Raw genomic sequence first — 21,944 nt, forward strand, 5'->3', positions numbered from 1 at the left:
GAAGGGCATTATGGGCATAACGGGCCTGTGTTTGTCTTCTTCTTGGTGGCAGCGGGACACTTCTTGTGCTTGCCACCTCACCAGCTTGAACTGCACTTATGGGACTCGCCACGTCACCAAGTGTTACTGCAGGGGGGTACCCTAGACCTAAAGGGGGCTACCACTAACTGCCCTACCACACTAACTGTCACAAACTGACACCAATGCAGTAATCAGAAAAAATTAAAAAAAAAACTGCTTGGTGTCAGTGTGACGGGGGGGTGATCGGGGGTTGATCGGGGGGTAAAGGGGGGTGTAAAGTATGCCTGTCATGTTCTACTGTGTGTGTGTGTGTGTGTTGTGCACTCACTCGGATGTCTTCTCTCCTCGACGCCGGAACGGAAAATACCGAGCCGAGGAGAGATGACATCATTTCCTCTGCCTCTGTGTACTATACAGAGGCAGGGGAATGATCTCATTGGCTGGGAGCGATCGCGAGGGGGGGGGCCACAAATGGATAGCCTTCCCCTCATCTCTGAACGCTCCCAGTCAGAAGCCGACTGCCTCGGGCACCCCCCCGCCCGCGGGAAGGCAATCACATACCAGGTACGTGATTTTGCCTGCCCGTGCCATTCTACCGCAGTATATCTGCATTAGGCGGTCAGCAACTGGTTAAAAAAACGGTGTTCAAATCACACGTGAGATATCGACGAGATCGTTTGAGCTAGAGAAATAATTCTAGCCCTAAACCTCCTCTGTAACTCAAAACATGCAACCTGTAGAATTTTTTAAACATAGCCTATGGAGATTTTTAAGGGTAAAAGTTTGTCGCCATTCCACAAGCGGCGCAATTTTGAAGCGTGACATTTTGGGTATCAATTTACTCGGCGTAACATTATCTTTCAGAATATAAAAAAAATTGGGCTAACTTTACTGTTATTTTATTTTTTAATTAAAAAAAGTGTATTTTTCCAAAAAAAGTGGGCTTGTATGACCGCTGCGCAAATACCATGTGACAGAAAGTATTGCAAGGATCGCCATTTTATTCTCTAGAGCAGGGATATGCAATTAGCGGACCTCCAGCTGTTGCAAAACTACAAGTCCCATCATGCCTTTGCCTCTGGGTGTCATGCTTCTGGCTGTCAGAGTCTTGCTATGCCTCATGGGACTTGTAGTTCTGCAACAGCTGGAGGTCCACTAATTGCATATCCCTGCTCTAGAGTGTTAAAAAAAAAAAATATATATATATATATATATATATATATATATCTCTAAATATATATAAATGTTTGCGGGTTCTAAGTAATTTTCTAGCCAAAAAATTTTTTTAATTGTAAACACCAGATCTCAGAAAGAGGCTCGGTCCTTAAGTGGTTAATGTGACCTATAAACTGTACAACTTAATTGAAAAACAAACTGAAATCTTTTAGGGGGGCAAGTAAAAAAAAAAAAAAATGAAATAATGTGGTTGCACAAGTGTGCACACCCTCTTACCCTAGGTTCACACCTATGTGTTTTTTTTAGTGCGTTTTGCAGTTTGCAGAAACGCACTGCGGTCCATTTAACATGATTTCCTATGGTACACATTCACATCTGTGTTTTTCAGCCGGTGTGTTTTTGGAAAGGGTTCGGGGACTTTTTTTTTCCCGTGATTTGCGGGTAATAGATTTCAATGGAACTGCACCAGAAACGCAAATGTTGTGATGAGATTTTTAATGTGTTTTTTATTTAAACACTGTACAGTGGAACCTCGGATTACGAGCATAATCCGTTCCAGGAGTATGCTCGTAATTCAAAGTACTCGCATATCAAAGCGAGTTCTCTCACTGAAGTCAATGGAAACGAAAATAATTAGTTCAGCATTGACTTCAATGGGATGCAATACCGAATGCGGCCAGAGGCGGGAGGGGGGGGGGGCGCCGGAGAGCCTCGGAAACGGCTGAAAAGGCCCGAGCACACTTCAGCTGACCTCAGCAAACCTCGGAAAGACTTCCTGCCCGAGACTTGCCAAGGTCAGCCGTGCTGTACTCAGGCCTTTCCGTGCATTTCTGAACGTGACGTTCGGCTTTGCTTGGCTCCCCCCCACCTCAGGCCAAAAGCGGTACTGCACACCGCTTTGGCCTGAATCGTGCTCGTTTTGCAAACCGAGTTACGATTTTTAAAAATACAGTGCTCGTATTGCGAAACGCTCGTTAACCATGTTAATCGCAATCCGAGGTTCCAATGTATATAGCTGGTTGCTAGGCAGGGGGACGGGAAGCCGGCTGCCACGTCCTTAACAACTGATGAGTCGTCAGCTGACAGTTGAATGTAAACAAACAAAAAAAAACTACTGAGCACTACTGAGCCTGACCTACCAGGCTGTGTGATCGGATAAGGGTTTGGTATGGATTTTGGGGGGGACCCCATGCTGTTTTTTTTTTTTAAATCCATACCAGACCGAAGGGCCTGGTATGCTCTTGGAGGGGGAACATATGTCGTTTTTTTTTTTTAAGTTTGCTGTGGAGTTCCTCTTCAGGATCATCAGAGCAAATGTCGGATCAGTCAAGACGGTGATCCGACTTTGATCCGACTTCAGTGATATGCAATGGGCTGAAGTCAAGTCAAGGCACAGTGGTATTTGTAACACTCAACCTAACACTAACTTGTGCCTTGACGAGGCTCTGTGGCTTACGCATGCATTTGAAAATGTGTGCAGACTAAACCCCTGCTTTTAACGCATACTGTTAGACAGGTTATTTGGTTGTCTGCGGCTGGTTGGTAAGTTAAGCTTGTTTTTTTCCTTGGATTTATCCTTGGCCTTGTTTATAACTGTTGTTAGCCCTCCAATGATTCTTACTTATAGCCAGCTATAGATGGGGGCAAGTGGCATCTTTTTTGTATCATGTATTTCAATCTCTGTTGAAGTCAAAAATAAGGAGGGGAGCAAGAGTGTGGAACTTGTAAGTGAAGGGCAAGCGCATAAAGTGTACCTAAAGAAAAGCCTTTTTTGGTTTTCAGTAGAGTGGGGAAGGATTAGAACTTCTGTCAAGTTTTTGTTGCTTTCTGTGTAGACTTACCTGCACTATTTGTCATGGGGACCATTGTCACCGAGATAGAAAAACCAACGTTCTACAGTTGTCATCAGAACAAGAAGTGCAAATCATTTGTGGCAAAGGTTTCAGAGACAACTAAAAGGGGATTTCCTCTCACTTTTTAGTTATCGCCTCTCACTTCCTGTTGCCTCTTCTGGACAGGAAGTGAAAGAAAATCTACCCAATGGAATTTAGACCGCAAAAAAAATAAGGTGAAAGCAGTTTTAACACTTTCCTACTCTATCTAAAGCTAAAAAAAAAGTTTTATACATTGTAACATGCATTTGCTAAAGTCAAGCAGTTCACTTCTCATAAACTAAATTAGAAAAATAACCCTACCCCTCCTCAACCAAAGCAATGAAGAACCTTAATAATCCACTAAATGCCCTACTTTGAACCTATTTTCTGGTCTGATCCCAGCTAAATCTTCGATGTCTGCACCACATCATCTTGAGGGTTTGTTATTTGGTCCGGATCTCCTCTATCAGCACACCCGGCTCTGCATAAAAGTATTTTCACAACATCGCTATAGGAAATGTGGCTTTACTTTTTCCTCTCCAGGAAACGTCTACCTAAAAATACCCAGACTGCGAGTTTGGTGATCAGCTTTGTTTTAACAAGGGACACTGTTAAGACAAGAGTCCTGCAAGTGTGGCTCTGCTCAGCAGCCTTCTGACACTTTGGAGGTTTGTTTCAAGATTAGCAGAACAGGAAGGAGAGCAAAGTGTTTATCAGCAGGATGCTAGAGTCACTGGCAGGAGAGTTACCATATACCACCAAATTCCAGATACCATTCAATGCAAAATGGTTTGTGGCAGCTAGAGGGAGCCAGAGAGCTATTTAACATGATTTTGTTGGCGCTGACTGCCTGCTAGAAGGGAACAGGCTGCATTGTGTGCTGTGTGTACTCTAAAAACTTCAAGGTGATGATCACTATAGATTATAAACTGTCATGAGCAGGGCTCTCCTAACCTTCTATTCTTGAACTGAACTGTACTGTCTCCCTTTATTTTTTTTAAAGCACTGCGCTTTATAAATCCTATATTATAATAATATAATAATAATAATACGGTGCTTGTTGCCAATAAAATATGGAAGCATGCACTGCACATTGAATGAATACATTTATGCTTTATTACTTTATTTTAAGTTGTGAATATTTATGAGAACATTTTGTCTATGAAGGTTTGACAAAATCTGGCACCCGTATTTTTTGGCCGGGGGTATGCTATTATTTCTACTATAAAGTGAAAAAAAAAAAAGTTTTTATGCTTTTGATTTTTTTTTTTTTAAAGCTATATCTGTAACTGTGTCCCACAAACATGGGAAAGAGGAATCCTCTTCCACAAACTATTTTGGGTATTGTTTTTGCCAGCTGATAGCTTACTTCCATTGAGATGGGGAGAGCTTTACCCATTGAAAATTAGGCCACCTGATGCTTCATGATGTAATACAGCGTGTCATAACCCCTGTCTGGCCAATCACACAAGTTGCTGTGCTAGACCTTTGCTCCCAGTTTAATAATTTCTTTGTATGGCCCAATGTTGATATAGATAGATAGATAGATAGATAGATAGATAGATAGATAGATAGATAGATAGATAGATAGATAGATAGATAGATAGATAGATAGATATATTGATGTCCCATCAATTACTATAAACCCATACTTAGGCTGGGTTCACTATTAATACTGATGTGGCTCCCAGCAGGGGTCCTGTGCATTCTGGTTCATCGTTACAGATCTGATTTCAGCCCGAATTTTGGGCTGAATTCGAACCTGAAACAGACCAAAAGACACACAGGACCCGTGTGCAAATTCGCACCGGAGCCGCATTGGAGATATGTAAACTGGCTCCATAGAGAGCCGGTCACAATCTCCTGCTATTGCGAATTGGATGCGGGGAACCCACATCCAATACGCACTAGTGTGATCCCAGCCTTACAGTACTATTAAACACTGCTGGGATACTTATGCCTACAGCTAAGCTCATAATAAAGCTTACCAGTAGGTACAAGAAATATCTCTTAATGCATCATTTAGGAGATATTAAATGTTGCTCCAAGCGCTGACGTCACCGGGGCATGCGCTCTGAGCGGCATACCCGTGCTATTCCTTCAGAGCTCTGTGCTCTGTGCATGCGCGGGAGTAACGTCATCACGGCTCGGCCATTCAAGTGGCCGGAGCCCACAAACCCGGAAGGAAGACCAGGTGAAGATGGAAGCCTCTACAGCAGTGACAGTTTGCTGCTGGAGGACTTCGTTTTAAGGTAAGTAATTCATAATGTGTTGGTATGCAATGCATACTACTAGCACATTATGCTCTTAACTTGTAGGGAGATTTTTTTTTTTTTTTTTATTTATAATCTGTATGAGTTTACTACAGCTTTAAAGAGGTTGTGCATAGACTTTATATGTATTTGAAGGTGTATGCAGATAAGACCTCTACTTGAATTCTGCATTAAAAATAAAAAGTTCTAAGTTAAGTCTGCTTTGTAACTCTTGGGACTGGGCACTTGAATCTTTATCAGCTGGAAAAAAAATGTTGTTAGTAGAGAAAATACATAGATAAAGAGAATAAAACTGTAAGCTACCACTGAATATGTGTGAAATCACAACTCCAGGCAAAGCGCTAACTATGCGATGAAAGACGTGACCTGATCTATCTGCCAAAATATTTGTAATTCTGTTCAGGCACTCACACACACCCCTGCCACACTATATAGCTAGAGGGTGACTCCACTGGTCGGGACATGCAGCTTTCTGTGTCCCTTCCCCATATCTGCTCACTGGGCCATTACTGAACCTCATGTCATTAGAGCAGGCCCCTCCCCCTGGTCTACCCCTTCATTAAGCCTGCCTAAGAACCTTCCATCTCAGAACTAAATGCTTGAAACATGTTAGGCTTGCTAATAGCACTGTACAGTTCAGTAGAGCTCAATCCTGATAAATGCAGTGTTGCCATTCTTACTCTAAAACCTGGTTCACACTTATGCACGTTGCAGTTTGCATAGTGCAGTTGCATTTTGCATTTTTCAATACACATTTTTAAACCATTGAAGTCTATGGAACCAAAAACCAGAAAAAAAAAAAAAAAAAACCTGTCCCTTTCCATAAAATGCACAAATGTGCACTACATCCATAGGAAACCATGTTAAATGTAGTGTGTTTCTGCAAAACTGAAAATGCACTAAAAAATGCATAGGTGTGAACCAAGCCTTAGCCTGATTTATTGGTTGTACATATGGACGTAACGATGATTTTTTTTTTTTTAATCCACTTTAATTGCATTACTAATAAATAACGGAACACCTTCCCTTTTATATTTTGCGTACGTGGAGTTCCATGGTTTGTATTGGAATATGCTATTACCTTCATATTAATGTATGAGCATATAGAAGTAATATACTATGTATATACTACTGAATAGAGAACTAGAATTCAGAGCATGCCCTGCAGTTCATTTTTCAGTATGTTGAGGTGTGTTGAGAACTCCTTTGACACGTGATGGGCACAGTAAATGCGTTTGTAAATGGTATTCACTATGGAAATCATAATATATAATATTTATTCTACCCAGGGTTCGACAACGGACTGAATTCACCAATATATATAATGCAGCTCTGTCATTAAAAAAACGGGAGATGCAGGCTCTAGGGGTACCCACAAAATATCTGAATTACATTCACTTGTGGAAGTCCCAGTCCACATTGTATTGGTTAGGACTAGAATGAACTCTTGTGGAAGTCCCAGTCCACATTGCCTTGGTTAGGGCTAGAATGAACTCTTGTAAAAGTCCCACTTCACATTGCCTTGGTTAGGGCTAGAATGAACTCTTGTAAAAGTCCCACTTCGCATTGCCTTGGTTAGGGCTAGAATGAACTCTTGTAAAAGTCCCACTTCACATTGCCTTGGTTAGGGCTAGAATGAACTCTTGTAAAAGTCCCACTTCACATTGCCTTGGTTAGGGCTAGAATGAACTCTTGTAAAAGTCCCACTTCACATTGCCTTGGTTAGGGCTAGAATGAACTCTTGTAAAAGTCCCACTTCACATTGCATTGGTTAGGGCTAGAACTAACTCTTGTAAAAGTCCCAGTCCTCATTGCCTTGGTTAGGGCTAGAATGAACTCTTGTAAAAGTCCCACTTCGCATTGCCTTGGTTAGGGGTAGAATTAGCATTTGTTGAAGTCCCAGTCCTCAATGTACTGTTTGGGGCTAGAAGTAATACTTGTGGAAGTCCCAGTCCGAAATGCATTGGTTAGGGCTAGAATTAACTCTTGTGGAAGTCCCAGTCCGCATTGCATTGGTTAGGGGTGGAATTAGCATTTGTGGAAGTTCCAGTCCTCAATGTACTGTTCGGGGCTAGAAGTAGCACTTGTGGAAGTCCCAGTCTACATTATATTGGCTAGGGCTAGAAGTAACATTACTGGAACAAGGGCATTCCCTCTTCCAAGCCTTGCACATGCGCAGTGCTCTCTCTGTCACCTGGGGGCATCCCAGATCACAGGCAGGGCAGAACCAATCAATCCCAGTAGTAATTTTCCTAGGCTCTGGGAAAACTGCAATGAACCTACAGGTATGGCAATTAAATGAAACTATATTAAAGCTATATACAGTGTTTCTAAAAGTACAGGTCACCCTTTACTTCATTGTTTATTGCAAAGGTGAACTAATCCTTAAAAAAAAATTGTTGTTTACCTTTATACTTGCTGAAAAAAATCTTACTCAGCTTTTGGCTTTCTATGTAATGTTTGGGAGGGGGCTAGGGAACCACTTTTACTATAATTAACCCTGCCTGTACTGCGCTGGCATGTTTTCATTAGCAGTTGCAAACTAGATGTGCACACTGTCTAAATTAGGGATCTCAAGGCTTGGATCTTACATGGCAAATGTAAAACAAATCTCTCCCCTAATTGCACAATGCAAACTATTCTAAGCAATACAAACTGCGCATAGATTCCTATGTATAAACCTGCTCCAAAGAAACCTAAAAATTCCAGAAACAGTAAAATTTTTTTAAAGTATTTTTAGGTATGCTGTGTGAATGGGAGCTCAGCTAAAATACAAACATTTACTATGAAATTTAAAAAGGGTCTTAGGCTGGCCATACATTATCCAATTTTCCTTTTTAGATTTACCAAAACCATATAATATGAGGTCATACCTAAACACTTTCCATTTGAATGCAATTGGGCTGTATTTTTCGCTCCATAAGACGCACTTTTTTTTTCCCCCCAAAGAAATGGGGGAAAATGTCTGTGCATCTTATGGAGTGAATACTGTGACCAGGCCTCCCCCCGCCACCACCATGTTAGAATACCGGGCCAGCCATCTCCCGCAAGCGCCGGGCGATCTCCCAGCTGAGCCTGTCACCTGTTACTTGGCTGAGTCTGTCACAGATAGAAGACAGAGCAGCCTGAGCGGCCGAATGGAGTACGACCGCTGTGGCCGCTCGGGCTGCTCTGTCTTCTATCTGAGAGTGAGGCTGCATTTCATGGACACTGGTAAATATTTTAGTACACCATTTGGTTCAGAATATTTTTTTTCTTGCTTTCCTCCTCTAAAACCTAGACGCGTCTTATGGTCAGGTGTGTCTTATGGAGTGAAAAATACGGTAGTTGAAGGAATTTCTAAAGGAAATTGAATAAGAAAATTGTATCATGTATGGCCAGCTTAAGATACTTAAAGGGGTTGTAAACCCTTGCCGTTTTTTTTTACCTTAATGCCTTCTATGCATTAAGGTTAAAAAACTGTGCTGCAGCAGTTCCCCCCTATATACTTACCTGAGCCCCATAATTCCCATGATGAGAACAAGCACACCAGCTCCAGCCAGTGTCTCATGTCCTGATTGGATAGATTGATAGCAGCGCAGCCATTGGCTCCATTTGCTGTCAATCAAATCCAATGATGCAGGCACCAGAGCCAAGTCCTGCTGTCTATGTCTACGGACGTAGCAGCAGGACACAGGAGTGCGCCCACACGGGTGTCCACGAAGGAGAGTGCTTCTCCAAGGAAGCACTTGAGAAGAGAGGAGGAGCCAGGAGTGCTGCTGAGGGACCCCAGAAGAGGAGGATTGAGGCCCCTCTGTGCAAAACCAACTGCAAAAAAGAGGTAAGTATGACATGTTTGCTTTTTTCTTTTTTAAACCCTGAGCCTTTATAACCCCTTTAACCACCTCAATACAGGGCACTTTCACCCCCTTCCTGCCCAAGCCATTTTTCAGTTTTCAGCGCTGTCGCACTTTGAATGACAATTGCGCGGTCATGCTACACTGCACCCTAATGAAATTTTTATCATTTTTTCCCCACAAATAGAGCTTTCTTTTGGTGGTATTTGATCACCTCTGCGGTTTTTATTTATTGCGCTATAAACAAAAGAAGAGGGACAATTTTGAAAAAACACAATATTTTTTACTTTTTGCTATAATAAATATCCAATTTTTTTTTTTTTAACAAATTTTTTTCTCAGTTTAGGCCGATACGTATTCTTCTACATATTTTTGGTAAAAAAAAAATCGCGATAGGCGTATATTGATTGGTTTGCGCAAAAGTTATAGCGTCTACAAAATAGGGGATAGAATTATAGCATTTTTATTTATTTATTTATTTTTTACTAGTAATGGCGGCGATCTGCGATTTTTATTGTGACTGCGATATTGCGGCGGACATATCGGACACTTTTGACACATTTTTGGGACCATTCACATTTATACAGCGATCCATGCTATAAAATTGCATTGATTACTGTGTAAATGTGACTGGCAGGGAAGGGGTTAACCACTAGGGGGCGATCGAGGGGTTAATGTATGACCTAGGGAGGTGATTCTAACTGTGGGGGGAGGGGACTGACTGGGGGAGGTGACCGATCGGTGTCCCTATGTACTAGGGACACGCCATCGGTCTCCTCTCCTCTCTGACAGGACGTGGATCTGTGTTTACATACACAGATCCACGGTCCTGCTCTGTTACCCGGCAATCGCAGGGTGCCCGGCGGACATCGCGGCCGCCGGGCACGCGCACCGGGTACGCACGCGCGCCCCCTAGTGGCTCGGGAGGGCGATCACGTCATATGACGTCCGCCCAGAATAAGAGAAGCCTCGTCCCGCTGTCATATGACGGTGGGCGGTGGCTTAGTGGTTAATCAGAGAAGCAGCCAAGAGGCCCATGGTAACTCTGGAGGAGCTTCAGAGATCATAGCACTTTCACCTAGCAGTAAGAAGGGTCGCTGGTTCAAATCCCAACCACGACACTACCTGCCTGCAGTTTGCATGTTCTCCCTGTGCCTGCGTGGGTTTCCTCCCACACTCCAAAGACATGCTGGTAGGTTAATTGGATCCTGTCTAAATTGTCCCTGGTATGCATGAATGTGAGTTAGGGACCTTAGAGTGTAAGCTCCTTGTGGGTAGGGCCTGATGTGAATGTATAATGTATATGTAAAGCGCTGCGTAAATTGATGGCGCTATATAAGTACCTGAAATAAATAAATATATATATAATTTTTTTTTTTTTTTTTTAAACTGAACCTTTACAACCACTTTAATAGAAATTTGTCTCAGGGTAGTGTGACAAATGGCACAACTTGCGACAGATTTATGTACGTGTCAGTAAGGGGCATGTAAATGGGAAAAAGGAACAGTAAAAAGGAACAGAGTTTATTCCAAAATGTAAGAGATCTTATTTACTTCCACTTTTCTTATCACTGATCTGGTGGTATTTCTTTATAAATTTGTTGTAATGATAGTGACAGATAGTAATAAGGTTTTGCCAAAAAAAACTTTTTTTTTTTTTTAAATCTTGGAGCAAGGTTTCCAACCTCAGCAATGTGTCACAAATGAATCCTCCTAGTGAAGGTTTCTCAAATTTGACTGTAAATGTAGCAATGCGATGTAAGACAGCCAGCAGTGTTTGAGGGGGGGGATGGAATCATTATCAGGTCCCGTGAACTATGATGGGACCCACGTCTACCATTAAAACACTTCAATGTTTGTAGAACATGTGAGTACTTTGTGTGGTTAGAGAAGCCCAGCCAGAAAGAGCCTCTCCTTAGCTTTCTTGTATACGTTTTGTCAGAGCCGTGTTCATGTTTTGGGTTCACTGATAAACCATGAAAGGCTTTCTCCTCCTCAGCTGCCTTCTTGGCTGCAGAGCTGTCAGTGCAGTGTTTGGATTAGATCAGTACTGGTCTGGCTCCCAGGCTTGGGAGATGGATTTTGTGTCAAGGGCAAGGAAGGGCAGCTGCTCCAGACTGTTTGGCGCCTCCCAAACACCTGTTTAACTCAGGTTAAAGTGTTCCAGCATACAGGTGAGGAGGCTTCCTTTCAGAGTCCTTGCAGCAGGCAATCCCCAGGCAGCTACGTTAACCCCTTCTGTCCACTGACGGCAGGATAAAAACCTCTTCTGCTTATTATACAGAGACACTGCATTCCTTCACTGCAGAGAGCCTTCCCGTCACTTAAGCCCCATACACACTATTGGATTGTCTGCAGATTTACCAAAACCATATGAGATCAAACCTTAAGAGTTTCAATTTGTTTGCAATCAGGCAAGCCCTCGCACTAAATGGTTTTGGTAAATCTGAAGACAAATTCTGCAGAAAAGTGTAATAATAGTGTGTATGGAGTCTAAGAGTTCCTAAACCGCGTTGTCCTGCCATGGTGGGACTTACAGTATGGTAACAGCTGCAATTTTTTGGGTCATCCATGGTTTCCAGTAGAACAGGACGCTCTACCACTAAAGATTTTTTTTAAAGGGGCAAATTACACATTTTAGTGGTCTTATTGACAGCAGTTGCTGTAGGACTAGCCTGTGCAAAAGTTTCCTTTCACACCTATTCTACATTTGGGATGTTAGTTTAGTTCACTAGTATACTTTTTTTTATTATTATCTCACTGGTATACTTTAATTATTATTAAGCCTCACTAGCAAGAACAGATAAAGGAACGTGACAAGAAATTCAGTTTTCGCCTCCAGATAATGAGCATGTACAACTCTCGCACAGGACCCCATAGACGTGGGACAGTAGTAGCTGCCAACAGCTGTAGTTCCCCATATATGAATAGCATTTGTTAGTTTGAGGCAAGTCAGTTCCAAAAGCAATAATGTGTTGATCGTACCTTGAGCAGTTTATATGAGAATAGAGAAATGTTGGTTATTATATTGATCAGGTACCATTCAACCTCTAAGTGTGGGCATATAGGCTTCAAAAAGAGCAAGGTTCATTGGGATTTGAGCTCTGCATCAACACCACAGGCAAAGATTTGGAGTGTTGCATTAACAATGCAGGTAGGTTTTTTTTTTTTTTTTTTTTTTGCGCACATTAATCCCAAAGTCTGACCTGTCTAGCATCTTCTTGTCAACCACAACTAGAAATAGCCGATCAGTTACATGGTACCTATAGGCAGTATGGGATCTGTACAGACAGCCCCACATTGAGCAAATCATTTTTATTTACTTGAAATCCAGCTCACACTGTGGGTGTGTTTAGTACATTATCGTTGCCATCATGGGTATACATGGTCCTAAATTATGTGCCAACTACATTCTGCTGTCTATGACCAGCCTAATACTTTTATTTTTACATTGGGTTAACTGTATAATGTACTCAAATTTTGATGGCTTGTTAAACACCAGGTCTACCACCATAGGGATCGACTAAAATGGATAAGGGGTTCTCAAACTTACTCCAAGCATAAATAATGCTGGACATCAATACAGAGTTCAAACTAGGGCAGAAGAACCTAGAATTCTACAAATGAATCAGGGGGGGACTATTACAGGGGATAATTCAATTCTTATGGGAGATGTTAAATCTTTTTCCAAGAGGAGCCAAGGTTTAATCAGTAACATAATGGTTATTTTAACCTAACTCCCATTACTCCAGCCTGATCAAGGGATTACAGACATAGCTCAGCTGAAAAAAAAAAAAAGTGGGGGTCTTTGAGTGCAACCTATTCCCCAGTCACCTAATAAAAAACAAATGACATGCAAAGGCAGTAGAGGCAGCTGCTTTGGGTGCAAATAATTTATATCTCCAAATACCTCCCAACCAGCTACAGCCTATTTCGAGGGGACAGAAGAACGGTTAGGTCAGGACCCCATGCCAAACTGACAGCAATTCACTTCCAAGTTGGTACAGACATAAGGCTGGGGTGAGTTGCAAGTTTCTTTTATGTTCTGCATGGTTTGTTCAATAACCTTATAGATCATGTGTGACCTGATCCAACTGAGCAGTGCAAAGTCTGTTAGACAATCATTTACTTGCTTAAGTCAATTAGTGTGATTCATATAAAGGATCTGTTGGAGGAATATCTGTACACAGGTAAAGAAAAGGATTCCCGTTAACCATTTTTAACATATTGGCAATACCTTTATTAGAATAAACCCACAAAGACTAAAAAAAAAATAAAAAAAAAAAAATCATTTCAATAGACACCATTGATTTATTCTGTATAAAAAAAAAAAAAAAAAAAAAAAAAAAAAAAAAAAAAAAAAAAAAAGCTTTTACAACCAAACTTTTATAAAAAGTTTAGCATGATTAAATTTTTCTTATTACACATTTTGCAGAAATAAAAATCTCTGCCACTGTACAAGGGAGGGGAAAAGACTTGGAATGTTAAAGAGTTCACAATTTTCTTATTTAATAATCTATATACACACACATTTTTCATTTCAGTCCTGGAGGAGACATCTTATCTCATACAACTTTAACTCCCGTCCGCATTGCCTGATGCTTCACCTTTTATTAAATAAAAAGGCATTAAAATAGCTGTTGGTAAAGTGGCAAATCCCTTGTGGTAACTTTTTTTAGCTTCCACTCCCCATTGCAGGAGAGAATATAGTAGATTTCAAGCCTTCCCTGTATTAGGAAAGGTGAATTAAAGTCTTTCATAAATAAGCAGTCCAAAGATTGACTGAGAAAAAAAAAAAAAAAAAAAAATTCAGGGGTGGGGGGGTGATGAGAAATAAAAACTGGATGCGAGTCCCTTTTCATAGCCACACGGATCCCCCCTCTTCCACAAGCTTCTGTACAAATGCAGTACTCAAATAATGAAATAGAGAAGTCTTGTAGCCATGTTGTGCAAAGAAAAACAGTCAATCGGAACACCTGCAAGAGATTGAGAAGGAGGCCTTTAGTGGAAGCGATCAGGAGACAGACTGGCGCCAGTGAGGAAGCCACACTGAACATTTAACCAAACACTCACTGGGGGCGAACCCAGTCCTCCAGATGTACACAGGAGCTGGGGATTAACCCTTCCCACGCTACAGGCAGCTTCACCCACACTGCTAGGTCACATGCTAGACCCCACACATCTCCGATCACCCCCATCAGGCTTACTACAAGAACATTCTACAGATCACATACAACTGACACTTGTATACAAACAGCACAATACTACATTTGGAGAGAAAGCAAAATCATTTGTCTTATTTTGCTGCAAGGTACTTGGACCAATAAGAGTCATGGTGGGCATAACAAAAAAAAAAAAGGGAAGACGACCAGGGCATTGAGTACTGGTTATAAGGAGGGACACCGAAAGTGGAATACGGAATGAGATCAGGGCAGGCTGCTGGGTATAGCAGTAGTTATTATAAAAGGGACACAGCATAATAATGAAGACTAGTACAGACTGCTAGGCACTGCACAGGTAATAAGGGGAGAGAAAAAGAAAAAAAAAAAAAGGAAGGGAGGAGGAGGACTGGGCAGGCTGCTTAGACAGTACTGGTTAAAGCAGATATAAAAAAAATAAATAAAAAAAAACCCAACACACCACGCGTTTAAGCCATTTTCTTGGATCTAAGCACGTAGGCGCCAGTGTACTGCTTGCATCAATTATTTGATTAAATGGAGCCACTTAGACGTGATGGCAGGAGCCCACAAACATTTAAGGCATTAGGGCCGACTCTCCGCCACTTACTCTGCCTGTGACAGAAGGGAGAAAGATGGACCGCTCAAACTGAATGGGAAGTATAAATTGAATGTTCAGCAATGACAGCACATCCAACAGAGCGTTCACTACCCTAATAGACCTTTTAGAGTATCCTAAATTCAATATCCTAATAGGATGTGCCATAAATCTGAACATTCAGTATCCCGATATCGCAGCCAGTCTCAGGCAGGGTTCAATTTTACAGTTAAGGTTCTTTGAGCTGCAACTGATTGACCTCCTGTTTGATAAGTGTCTGCATAGTTCCGGGGCCTGTGCCACTTGGCAGAGCCAGCTGCATGAGGCCAGTTATCCTTATAGCCATCTGTAAAGGGTGCATGCTACCTACTGACCACCCAACCGCAAGATGGTGCATCCTTCCAACTGACCGTCCAACCATAAGGAGCACGTTCATCAGTTTAGAGCATTCTTCCCACCGAAGGGGGCATGATCACCAATGAAATAAGCATTCTTCCCCACTGACCAACCAATAAAAGAGGGCATTCCTCCTCCTCCCCCCGAACACCTAACCGAAGTGGGCATTCCTCCCCACCCAACCGCAATGAGCATTCTTCCCCATTGACCAACCAGTTGAAGGGGGCATTCCTCCCCACCGTCCATCCGCTTCCCACCAATGTAAGGAGCATTCTCACCAACATAGGAAGCATTCTTCCCCTTTGACCACCCAATCGAAAGGGGCATTCTTCCCACTGACCACCCAACTGCAAGGAGCATTCTCACCAATATAAGAAGCATTCTTCCCCATTGACCAACCACCCAACCGAAGGGGGCATTCCTCCCCACCCAAGCGCAAGGGCATGCTTCCCACTAGCCACCAATGTAAGGAGCATTCTTCCCCTTTAACCACCCAATCGAGGGGGGGGGGCATTCTTCCCACTGATCACACAACTGAAGGGGGGCATTTCTCCGCAACATAAGAAGCATTCTTCCCTACGACCACCCAACTGAAGGGGGCATTCTTCCCACTGACCACTAAGTGGGAGGAGCATTTTCCCCCCCCAGTGACCCCCAATTAACAACTTAGCAGAGATCCTCTGAGACCTGAAAATGTCAAAAAGGTTCCTCTAGAGTAAAAAAGGGGATACTAGAATGTTCAGATTGACGGCAATTCCCAACAGAACCTTCAGTAGGTCCATAGAACGTCCAGTATTGTGATGAAATGTTGGAGTATCCCAGTAGATGGTGGAGTATCTTTCTTGGTAAGATTGATCATCCTCTCACCAGCCCCCCACATACACGCACCCCACAATCACACCACACATTAGACACTCACCATTTTTAAGGACAAAGAGCTTTGCTGTCATTCGTGATAAACTCTGCCGATAAATCAGACGCCTGCAAGAGAAAACAAGCACGTGTAAGAAGATGGGAGCCAACAGAGGCTGACAGTCTGCTAGGAGAGGGGGAGGTGGAGGAGGGGAGCACATACACAAAGCAGCAGGGGGAAGAAGGAGGAGAGGAGACACCTGGCTATGGGGGTAATAGGGGGTGGGGGGGGGGTACAATGCAGAAGGAAAGTGTGTGCAGTCCAGATGGAGGAGAGCCAGGACAATGCATATACAGAGGATGCATGGGATGGGATGTAGGGTAGGGATCATCATAGGGATCAGCTTCTCGTACCTGCAATGTCAGGATACTGATGTCTGTGTTGAGGGTGGTGAGTGGGGTCCTGGTGGTGGAGGGGGAAGAGGAGGAGGTGGTGCCCATCCTCGGGTGGTGCAGGCTGACGATGGTAGGGTGTGAGTCCAGGGCGATCTGCAGGTCCAAGATGTAATCGATGACATGCTGCAGAATTTCCATCTTGCTGACCTTCTTGTTCTGGGGGATGCTGGGCACCAGCTCCTTCAGCTTGGAGTAGCAGTCATTCATGTTGTACAGAAGGCTCATGGGATCGTCCACCGGCGTTTTGCTCCGGGAGATGCCCAGACTGTGCTCCGTTATGCTGCCTTTCCTGACGGATCGGACGGGGCTGAAAGCTTTCATAGTGCCGGCTCTATAGACAGAGGATCCCCCGACACACAGACACAGACAGGGACAGGGAGAAGAGCGCTCAGCGGTCCCTCTCCAGCTCTCACACTCCTTATTCTCCTTTCTTGATTAGCTCAGAATGAGCTGCAGAACGCTCGGCTTTCACTTATATACCCCAGCGCGAGGCGGCTGACAGGTGGGCGGTACACGGCGTTCTGGTTGGCTGGAAGGAACGGCGGAGATTTGTGATTGGAAGGGGATTAGACTCACGGAATGCGAATCCCTTCCGCGTTCTAAACCAATTAAGGGCAACGGGGGGCGTGTCCGTGTGATCTCAGCTGTGCTAGTAAATAGCCTGCGATGGATTCACACTGTCAGAGCGCAGAGTGCAGGCATGACATAGAGTGACATAGGAGGACATGGGGAGTACAGGCATGACATAGAGTGACATAGGAGGACATGGGGAGTACAGGCATGACATAGAGTGACATAGGAGGACATGGGGAGTACAGGCATGACATAGAGTGACATAGGAGGACATGGGGAGTACAGGCATGACATAGAGTGACATAGGAGGACATGGGGAGTACAGGCATGACATAGAGTGACATAGGAGGACATGGGGAGTACAGGCATGACATAGAGTGACATAGGAGGACATGGGGAGTACAGGCATGACATAGAGTGACATAGGAGGACATGGGGAGTACAGGCATGACATAGAGTGACATAGAGTGACATAGGAGGACATGGGGAGTACAGGCATGACATAGAGTGACATAGGAGGACATGGGGAGTACAGGCATGACATAGAGTGACATAGAGTGACATAGGAGGACATGGGGAGTACAGGCATGACATAGAGTGACATAGGAGGACATGGGGAGTACAGGCATGACATAGAGTGACATAGGAGGACATGGGGAGTACAGGCATGACATAGAGTGACATAGAGTGACATAGGAGGACATGGGGTGTACAGGCATGACATAGAGTGACATAGGAGGACATGGGGAGTACAGGCATGACATAGAGTGACATAGGAGGACATGGGGAGTACAGGCATGACATAGAGTGACATAGAGTGACATAGGAGGACATGGGGAGTACAGGCATGACATAGAGTGACATAGGAGGACATGGGGAGTACAGGCATGACATAGAGTGACATAGAGTGACATAGGAGGACATGGGGAGTACAGGCATGACATAGAGTGACATAGAGTGACATAGGAGGACATGGGGAGTACAGGCATGACATAGAGTGACATAGGAGGACATGGGGAGTACAGGCATGACATAGAGTGACATAGGAGGACATGGGGAGTACAGGCATGACATAGAGTGACATAGGAGGACATGGGGGGAGTGCAGGCATGACATAGAGGACATGGGGGAGTGCAGGCATGACATAGAGGACATGGGGGAAGTGCAGGCATGACATAGAGGACATGGGGGAGTGCAGGCATGACATAGAGGACATGGGGGGGGGTGCAGGCATGACATAGAGGACATGGGGGAAGTGCAGGCATGACATAGAGGACATGGGGGGGAGTGCAGGCATGACATAGAGGACATGGGGGAGTGCAGGCATGACATAGAGAACATGGGGGAGTGCAGGCATGACATAGAGGACATGGGGGGGAAGTGCAGGCATGACATAGAGGAGGACATGGGGGAGTGCAGGCATGACATAGAGGAGGACATGGGGGGGGGGGGAGTGCACTCATGACACAGAGGACATGGGGGGAGTGCAGGCATGACATAGAGGACATGGGGGGAGTGCAGGCATGACATAGAGGACATGGGGGAGTGCAGGCATGACATAGAGGACATGGGGGAGTGCAGGCATGACGTAGAGGACATGGGGGGGGGTGCAGGCATGACATAGAGGACATGGGGGAAGTGCAGGCATGACATAGAGGACATGGGGGGGAGTGCAGGCATGACATAGAGGACATGGGGGAGTGCAGGCATGACATAGAGGACATGGGGGAGTGCAGGCATGACACAGAGGACATGGGGGGGAAGTGCAGGCATGACATAGAGGAGGACACGGGGGAGTGCAGGCATGACATAGAGGAGGACATGGGGGGGGGGGGAGTGCACTCATGACACAGAGGACATGGGGGGAGTGCAGGCATGACATAGAGGACATGGGGGGAGTGCAGGCATGACATAGAGGACATGGGGGGAGTGCAGGCATGACATAGAGGACATGGGGGGAGTGCAGGCATGACATAGAGGACATGGGGGAAGTGCAGGCATGACATAGAGGACATGGGGGAGTGCAGGCATAACATAGAGGACATGGGGGGGAAGTGCAGGCATGACATAGAGGAGGACATGGGGGAGTGCAGGCATGACATAGAGGACATGGGGGGGAAGTGCAGGCATGACATAGAGGAGGACATGGGGGAGTGCAGGCATGACATAGAGGAGGACATGGGGGGGGAGTGCACTCATGACACAGAGGACATGGGGGGAGTGCAGGCATGACATAGAGGACATGGGGGAGTGCAGGCATGACATAGAGGACATGGGGGGGAGTGCAGGCATAATATAGAGGAGGACATGGGGGGGGGAGTGTAGTCATGACACAGAGGACATGGGGGGAGTGCAGGCATGACATAGAGGACATGGGGGGAGTGCAGGCATGACATAGAGGACATGGGGGGAGTGCAGGCATGACATAGAGGACATGGGGGGAGTGCAGGCATGACATAGAGGACATGGGGGAGTGCAGGCATGACATAGAGGACATGGGGGGGAGTGCAGGCATGACATGGGGGAGTGCAGGCATGACATAGAGGACATGGGGGGAGTGCAGGCATGACATAGAGGACATGGGGGAGTGCAGGCATGACATAGAGGACATGGGGGGGAGTGCAGGCATGACATGGGGGAGTGCAGGCATGACATAGAGGACATGGGGGGAGTGCAGGCATGACATGGAGGACATGGGGGAGTGCAGGCATGACATAGAGGACATGGGGGGAGTGCAGGCATGACATAGAGGACATGGGGGAGTGCAGGCATGACATAGAGGACATGGGGGGAGTGCAGGCATGACATAGAGGACATGGGGGAGTGCAGGCATGACACAGAGGACATGGGGGGAGTGCAGGCATGACATAGAGGACATGGGGGGGGGGGGGGGTGCAGGCATGATATAGAGGACATGGGGGATTGCAGTCATGACAGAGGAGGACATGGGGGGGGAGCAGAGTGTGCAGAAGGACATGGAGGATTGCAGGCATGACAGAGGAGGACATGGGAACACAGTTAACCCCTTGATCATCACTAGTGTTAACCCCTTCCCTTCCAGTGTCATGTATACAGTAATCAGTGCATTTTTATAGCACTGATTGCTGTATAAATGTCACTGGTCCCAAAAAAGTGTCCGATCTGTCTGCCGCAATGTCGCAGCCCTGCTAAAAATCGCTGATCACCGCCATTACTAGTAAAAAAAAAAAAAAAAAAAAAAGCTATAACTTTTGCACAAACCAATACGTTTATTGTGATTTTTTTTTTTTTTTTACCAAAAATATGTAGAAGAATACACATTGGCCTAAACTTAGTAAGAAATTATTTTTTTTTATATTTTTTTGATGATATTTATTATAGCAAAAAGTAAAATATATAGTTTTTTTTTTTCAAAATTGTCGCTCTTTTTTGTTTATAGCGCAAAGAATAAAAACAGCAGAAGTGATCAAATACCACCAAAAGAAAGCTCTATTTGTGGGAAAAAAGGACATACATTCTGTTTGGGTACAGCGTTGCACGACCGCGCAACTTGTCAGTCAAAACGGCGCAGTGGCGTATCACAAAAAATGGCCTGGTCATTAGGGGGCTAAATCCTTCCGATCCTTATGTGATTAAAGGTAAGAACTGATGGTGAGTAATCTCTCTGACAGCAATGGGGTGTTTAGAAAGCTATCTTTATTTGCATTGCTGGAACAAGGAGAACGACCCCATCATCGATGGTAATGTACGTGCTGTAAGAAGTTTGAAGTTGAGAAAAAATCTCAAAAAATAGGTGGATTTTGTAGGCACATCATGAGGCAGTGAATATGAAAAAAACATATCTTTATTACAAAAAGTAAAAAAATAATATAGACATTTAGACAACACCTTATATAGAGACAAGGTCAGCAGATACCCAATATACCAGACATGATGTTTGGATTGTTACATATGTAGATAAATATATAGATATATCTATATTGAAATATGATCCTACAGCTCCTCCATGTCTGCTTGTCAACGCGTTTCGCAAAATAGCTTCCTCAGGACACACTGGGTAGGTGCTAATACAGCACCTACCCAGTGTGCCCTGAGGAAGCTATGTTGTGAAACGTGTTGACAAGCAGACGTGGAGGAGCTGTTGGATCATGTCTGGTATATTGGGTATCTGCTGACCTTGTCTCTATATAAGGTGTTGTCTAAATGTGTATAGGTTTTTTTAAACTTTTTTGTAATAAAGATATGTTTTTTCATATTCACTGCCTCATGATGTGCCTATAAAATCTGCCTATTTTTTTAGATTTTTTTCCCAATCCTTATATTCAATTTTTGGATGTTGGCATAGTGGGAGTCTTCCCTTGCCATGATTATATGGTCACACGGATTTCCCAAGTTTCTGGGTAGGATAATGTTTTCACCCTTTCCTAGTTTAGTTTTAGTCTGATGTGTGCCTGTTGTTGGATGTTGGCCTGGTTACGCCGTTTGCATCAATCAGTACAATTATAGTTACCCTAAAACCGGGATATGCAATTAGCGGACCTCCAGCTGTTGCAAAACTACAAGTCCCATCATGCCTCTGCCTCTGGGTGTCATGCTTGTAGCTGTCAGGGTCTTGCTATGCCTCATGGGACTTGTAGTTCTGCAACAGCTGGAGGTCCGCTAATTGCATATCCCTGCCCTAGAACAACCACCTGGTCAGTATGATATTTCCCGAACAATCCTCTGTTTACTCG

At 44.2% G+C, this 21,944-nt stretch overlaps 1 protein-coding gene across 1 annotated transcript; it reads right to left on the reverse strand.

Annotated features, from left to right (window-relative positions):
- Positions 1-13,963: 13,963 nt before the first annotated feature.
- Positions 13,964-17,107, reverse strand: ID2 (inhibitor of DNA binding 2). Its single transcript, XM_073625410.1, has 3 exons — positions 16,618-17,107; positions 16,271-16,332; positions 13,964-14,156 (listed from the first exon to the last, which is right to left on the reverse strand). Exons 1-2 carry the CDS (start codon positions 16,978-16,980, stop codon positions 16,276-16,278), a joined length of 420 nt encoding a protein of 139 aa, XP_073481511.1. The 5' UTR covers positions 16,981-17,107; the 3' UTR covers positions 13,964-14,156; positions 16,271-16,275.
- Between the last annotated feature and the right edge of the window lie 4,837 nt (positions 17,108-21,944).

This window comes from Aquarana catesbeiana, linkage group LG04 (genome assembly GCF_042186555.1).
Source record: "Aquarana catesbeiana isolate 2022-GZ linkage group LG04, ASM4218655v1, whole genome shotgun sequence".
NCBI classification, from domain to species: Eukaryota; Metazoa; Chordata; class Amphibia; order Anura; family Ranidae; genus Aquarana; species Aquarana catesbeiana.

Excerpts from the sequence above, each read along its gene's own strand:
- ID2 (XM_073625410.1), bottom strand. The coding sequence starts at position 16,980 with ATGAAAGCTTTCAGCCCCGTCCGATCCGTCAGGAAAGGCAGCATAACG. Across the intron at positions 16,333-16,617 it reads TCAGTATCCTGACATTGCAG|GCGTCTGATTTATCGGCAGA; the intron begins GTACGAGAAGCT and ends TTTCTCTTGCAG.